The 6,423-nt window shown below is 37.2% G+C and overlaps 1 protein-coding gene across 1 annotated transcript; it reads right to left on the reverse strand.

The window, feature by feature from the left end:
- Nucleotides 1–3,587: 3,587 nt before the first annotated feature.
- Nucleotides 3,588–4,556, reverse strand: LOC122439253 (olfactory receptor 2T8-like). Its single transcript, XM_043464344.1, has one exon. It carries the CDS (start codon nt 4,518–4,520, stop codon nt 3,588–3,590), a length of 933 nt encoding a protein of 310 aa, XP_043320279.1. The 5' UTR covers nt 4,521–4,556.
- Nucleotides 4,557–6,423: the final 1,867 nt, after the last annotated feature.

Here is a 6,423-nt window from a genome sequence, read left to right on the forward strand (position 1 = left end):
CTTTAGAGCCCAAGAAGAGGAAATCGGTCACTGCTTCCACCTTTATCCCTTCTATTTTCATGAAGTGATTGGGTCATATGCCAGTTGTTGTTGTTGTTTTAATATTCAGCTTTAAGCTGGCTTCTTCACCACCTCTTTGACACTCATCAAGAGGCTCTTTAGTTCCTCTTTGCTTTTTTCCATTAAAGTGATATCTTCTGCATATAAGAGATTGTTGCTATTTCTCCTGGCAATCTTGATTCTAGCTTGTAACTCATCCAGTCCAGTATTTCACATAATATGCTCTACATTTAAGTTAAATAAACAGGTTGACAATATACAACCTTGTCATACTCCTTTATCAATTTTAAACCAGTCAGTTTTTCCACCTAAGGTTCTAACTGTTGCTTCTTGACGTGCATACAGGTTATAGGAGACAGGTAAGATGGTGTGGTGTTCCCATCTCTTGAAGAGTTTTCTATAGTTTGTTGTACTCCACACAGTCAAAGGCTTTAGTGTGAAAAAGAAATAGATGCTTTTTGGTTCACTGATTCCTAAGATGTTAATGTTTACTCTTTCCGTCTCCTGCCTTACCACGTCCAATGACCAGTGACTATGACCAGTGTGTTCCCTTGACCAATGACTATGGCCAGTGTGCTCCTTTGACAAAACTCTGTTAGCCTTTGCCCTGCTTCATTTTATTCTCCAATGCCAACTTTTCCTGTTATTCTGGGTGTCTCCTGACTTCCTAATTTTGCATTCCAATTCACTATGATGAAAAGGATGTCTTTTACTGTGTTAGTTTTAGAAGGTCTTGTAGGTCTTCAGGGAAATGGTCAACTCTAGCTTGTTTAGCATCGTTGGCTGGGTGTAGCCATGGATTACTGAGATGCTGAATGGTTTGCCTTGGAAATGAACCAAGATTTTTTTGAGATTGTGCCCAAGTAGTGAATTTTGGTTGCAGCATGTGGGATCTAGTTCTCTGAGCAGGAATCGAATCCAGGTCCTCTGCATTCGGAGTGTGGAGTCTTAGTCACTGCATTTTGGAATCTTTGTTGACTGTGAAGGCTACTCCATTTCTTCTAACAGATTCCCACCACAGTATTAGATATAATGGCCATCTGAATTATATTTGTCATTCCCATCCATTTTAGTTTACTGATTCCTAATATGTCAATGTTCAGTCTTGCCATCTACTTGACCACATTAAATTTGGCTTGATTCATGGACCTAACATTCAAGATTCCTGTGCAATATTATTCTTTATAGCATTGGGCTTTACTTTTTACTACCAGACACCTCCACAGTGAGGGTCACTTCCAGCCACCTCATTTTTTCTGGAGTTATCAATAATTAGTAATTGTGTCTGCTCTTTCCCAGAAGCCTATTGGACACCTTCCAACCTGGGAGGCTCATCACCCAGTGTCATATCTTTTTTGCTTTTTCATACTGTTCATGAGGTTCTCCAGGCAAGAATACTGGAGTCATTTGCCATTTCCTCTTCCAGTGGATCACATTTTGTCAGAAAACCTCACGATGATCTGTTCACCTTGGGTGGCCCTGCATAACATGACTCATAGCTTTATTGAATTACACAAGCCCTTCTACCACAACAAGGCTGTGATACATGAAGGGGTTGTGTACAATACCAAAATATTGTTTCCCTTAAAGACAGTGATTGGTGCAAAAAAGAGTGGAATATATGGCTGGGAGATACTGGGCCACCTCTAATGGAAGTTCTTAACTTAAGTACTTTCTTATGACCTTATTAATTTTACTAGCTCTATTGCTTGTATTCTACTTTATTACAATTGTTTGCCAAATCTTGTGGCCAAGTCTCTGATAAAAATGCTGATAATTAGTGGCTTGATACAATTGATCAAATATATGGTTGTATAAGATCATCGATTGTAATATTGCAACTCTAAATATGGGAAGAAGCTACAGAGTGAACCATTTCCTGGACCATAATGTAAAAGGAAAATAAGAAGTCCAGAAGCTTTTGGCTACACTGTTAAAAGAGCCTAGTCCAGTAATAGCTCATTGAGTGACCTATCAACAAAATCCTTAGCTGATCTGGGCATAAACATTCCTACCACTGTGAGAAAAACTGGTCAAAAATGCCTTCCCTAATTTGGTCAAAAGTAAAACTAAAAGGGAGGAGATTACAAATGAAGAAATTTTCTCACCATCCCATTGTATGAGTCATTAACCACTGCAGTTGCTGACCTAAATACACCCTGAAAGGAATTCAGGGTGAAGACCAGGATGTGGAATCTTGAGCTTGTGGAAAACTGTTAGAACTGGCCCTCAGATTTATTTCAGGAAATAATTTTATGAATTGAATTCTTGCCTCTTCCTATACATAGAAAAGAACTAAAACCATTGTCTAAAATATCTATCCATTGCAAATAGCTAACCATCTACCAAAATGTGATATGATTTTATTTAAAAATTCCAAATATTCTTACAAATATCATTTGTCATCTATCAGCAAACAATAAAGTTGTGTTTCCTTTAGAAATTTCAAAATGTTATTTTTTTTCAAAGACTGAATAAACCATTAACAAAGGAAGACATATAAATAGGCAATAAGCTAATGTAAAAGTCTGTAGCATCATTACACATTAGGGAAATACAAATTAAAACCAAATGAATTACATTAAATAAGATAGACAAAAAGGTTAGCTTTAATAATACCCAACTGAGGCCAATTTGGAGCAACTGCTTCTCATGTGCTCTGCTAGCAAGAGTTTAAAATCAAATATCCACAGTAAAAACAAGTTACTAAAAAGCTATTCATGCAGCTACCAAAAGTGAAAACATATGGTCATAGACAGAAAAGAATAACAGCAGTTTTAGTCATAATAATCCCACACTGAAAATATAGCCCAGTTCTCTATCAACAAAATAGTACATAAGTAAATGGTGATATATACCAATAAGAAAGTACTACTAAGCAAATAAAAAACTAAAATGCTGATAGTGTAAAGTTGGATAGGAATATTTAAAAATATAGTAGTTAAAAGAAAGGATTAAGATATAAGAAAAATACCTACTGCACTGTTTCATTGATATTAAATTCTAGTATAGAGTAAACTAACTGATAGAGATACGAGTCAGACCAGTATGTGTCTCTGGGTTGAGTGACTTCACTAGAAAAAGAGAAGAGGGACATTTCTAGTCTCATGAAAGTTTTGTCTCTTGGTACTGGGTGTAAGCTATAAGTGCATGTGCTATTGAAACTAGTTGAAAGTTAGCCTAAACATGTGAGTATTCTAGTGTTCATAAGTTATACTGCAATTAAAAAAAAAACAAAAACAACAACTTCAATAATGTTTGACTACTCATTCTTTCAACAAATATTTATTGTGGGGGGGTGTAGGAACATTTTAATAAAGATTTGTGATCAACAGATTTTTAATAACCAGTAATCTACTTTGTTGATGACAGTTTAGTAAAGAATCTAAAGCTAGATGCCTATCTTGTACATTTCAAAGTACAACAGAAGTAACAGTTACAGATAAAATGTGTATGTAACTTCTCTCAAGAGAATCTTGTATAATCACTTTGCACAGCTTTGAACTCTAGGGCAAGTCAACGTAATCTTATTCACAGGCAGCACATCGATCCATACACTTTTGTAGCGCTCCCTTGACCTCACTGTTCCTCAGACTATAGATGAGGGGGTTCAACACAGGGGTGAAGATAGTATAGTACACTGACACAACCTTATTGTAGTTAGCTGACCTGTAGGATTTAGGTCTCATGTAGGTAAAAATGCCAGCTCCAAAAAAGAGTCCCACCACAGACAGGTGTGAAGAGCAGGTGGCAAATGCCTTCTTGCGGGCTTCATTAGAATGCATCTGGAGAACAGCAGCAAGGATGAGACAATAGGAGATCAAGATGAGGAAAATGGGGATCAGGAGCATTAACACACAGCAGATGTACATGACATACTCAAAGACAGAAGTGTCAGCACAAGCCAAACGCACCAGAGTGGGGGCCTCACAAAAGAAATGATCAATCTCTCGGGCACTGCAAAATGAGAAGTTCAGGGTAGCAGCAGCCTGCATGAGCCCATCAGCTGCGCCAAGGAACCAAGATCCCAAAATCATACTGAGGCATAATTTCCAACTCATGAGGACTGGGTATCTCAGTGGATGACAAACAGCAACATAGCGGTCATAGGACATAGCTGCCAAGAGGAAGCACTCACCTCCTCCTAAAGTGACAAAGAAGAAGATCTGGAACCCACAGCCAGCAGGGGAGATAAACTTCCTGCCAGTCAAATAGTCAACAGCCAATTTGGGCACAATGGTGGAAATCAGCATCAGGTCCATGAGGGAGAGTTGGCTCAGTAGGAAGTACATGGGCCTGTGGAGTCGGGAGTCCAGGAGAATCAGGAGAAGCATGAGGGCATTGCCAACTAGGGAAGTGAAGGTAATTATAAGAACCAACACAAAGAGAAATTGGTGGGCTCCAGTGTGGTTAAAGAGACCTAGGAGAATGAAATCTGCAGTGATATTCCAGTTTTCCATGATTTCAAACAAGAGTGATGCTGCAAATGGAGAAATAGATGATTATTACATATAAATAATATATTAAAATCTATTGAAGCACACTAAAGTCCAATAATTTTTGATACTGGTTAAACTTTAAAGGCATTTTTACTTTCAAAATAAAAATACTTATATTTTTATGCCTAGGTCATGGAAGAACTGAGTCTGAAAATGGAAACATAATTTGCAATTGTTAGTGCATTTACTTCAAATTTGCCAAGCTATACATTGAAATCAATAATGACCTTCTTACAATATTTCCCCCCAAAGTAACCCTATAATACTAAATGCAAACTTTGAAAACTGAAAGGGCATTTTGCATAGGGAGAAGTTTTACCTGCAAAGTCACAGAAACACAAACTTTACTGAATAAAGAAAAATAAATAAATAAAATTTCTTATTTCTCTATGTAAGTTCAGTCACTCAGTCATGTCTGACTCTTTGCCACCCAATGGACTGCAGCATGCCAGGCTTCCCTGTCAATCATCAACTCCCAGAGCTTGCTCAAACTCATATTTTTATGTAAACACAGAGCTAAATTAATTTATCCTTCAGTTTCAGGAAGATCTAAGTCCTTAAAAGCATTTCTATCTCTGAAATCCTGGAACCAAAACTACTCTATTAATAGCTAGTTGAATAAATGCAACAATAACTGCAGGAGTAAGGATGCTAATTCAGCTTCAAAGATAAGCTGTGACTTGATGAAGTTACATGGCAGGAGTCCACTTCTTCCATGGTTGCTCCTTTTACCCCACTTTTCACATCCATCCCATACTAGACTGCAGTTAAGAAGGAGAAAGGTATTGCAAATGGCTCATTCAATCCTTTATGCTGTTGCTTGAGTATCATCATTGTACTGGCAGCATTACACTGAAGGGTTTTAGCAGGTTGTTTTAAAGTTAAATATCATGGAAATACAATTTCTATTTCTCAAACGTATTTCATTTTCCAAAGCTTGGTGATCTGCACACTGTCATATCTCTAATAATCAGTCTGAGCCACTAATAACTATATGCAATCCTAATTATAGCCCTCACTATCATTCTTCTGAAGGACCTCAAACCATCCTAACTTATGTTTTTGAGTTGAAGCCTTATTTTCCATTGTTTCCATTACTTTTATTGTTGAAGGTTGATAGAACTTTAAAAGTTTTTACAATTTAATGGGTAGCTCAGTGACTTTAGGGTGTTTGGCAAGTTTCTAAAATTAACTTAAGTATACTGTCAATACAGTGGAATTAAGTATTTCCATACTGTTGTGAATCCATCACCAATATTAATCCCCAGACTCCTCATCACTTCCAACTGAAACTATTAACAATTAAACAGTAATTATCCAATTCCCCTTCTCAACAGTTCCCGGAAATCACTGGTCTACTTTCTATCTCTATAAATTTGACTATTCTAGGAATAATAGATAAATCATACAGTATTATTTTTGTTTGCTTTTTTGATTATCTTATTTCCCTTATCATATTACCCTCACAGTTTGTCCATGCTGTAACATGACTGTGTGGATCATAATAAACTGTGGAAAATTATTCAAGAGATGGGAAGAGCAGACCACCTGACCTGCCTCTTGAGAAATCTGTATGCAGGTCAGGAAGCCACAGTTAGTACTGGACATGGAACAACAGACTGGTTCCAAAGAGGGAAAAGAGTACATCAAGGTTGTATATTGTCACCCTGCTTATTTAACTTATATGCAGAGTGAATCATGAAAAAGTCTGGTCTGCATGAAGCACAAGCTGGAATCAAGATTGCCAGGAGAAATATCAATAACCTCAGATATGCAGATGACATCATCCTTATGGCAGAAAGTGAAGAAGAACTAAAGAGCCTCTTGATGAAAGTGAAAGAGGACAGTGAAAAAGTTGGCTTAA

Source organism: Cervus canadensis, chromosome 4, assembly GCF_019320065.1.
Source record: "Cervus canadensis isolate Bull #8, Minnesota chromosome 4, ASM1932006v1, whole genome shotgun sequence".
Taxonomy (NCBI): domain Eukaryota; kingdom Metazoa; phylum Chordata; class Mammalia; order Artiodactyla; family Cervidae; genus Cervus; species Cervus canadensis.

What these genes read in the sequence shown, in the direction of transcription:
- LOC122439253 (XM_043464344.1), bottom strand. Translation starts at nt 4,520, where the DNA reads ATGGAAAACTGGAATATCACTGCAGATTTCATTCTCCTAGGTCTCTTT.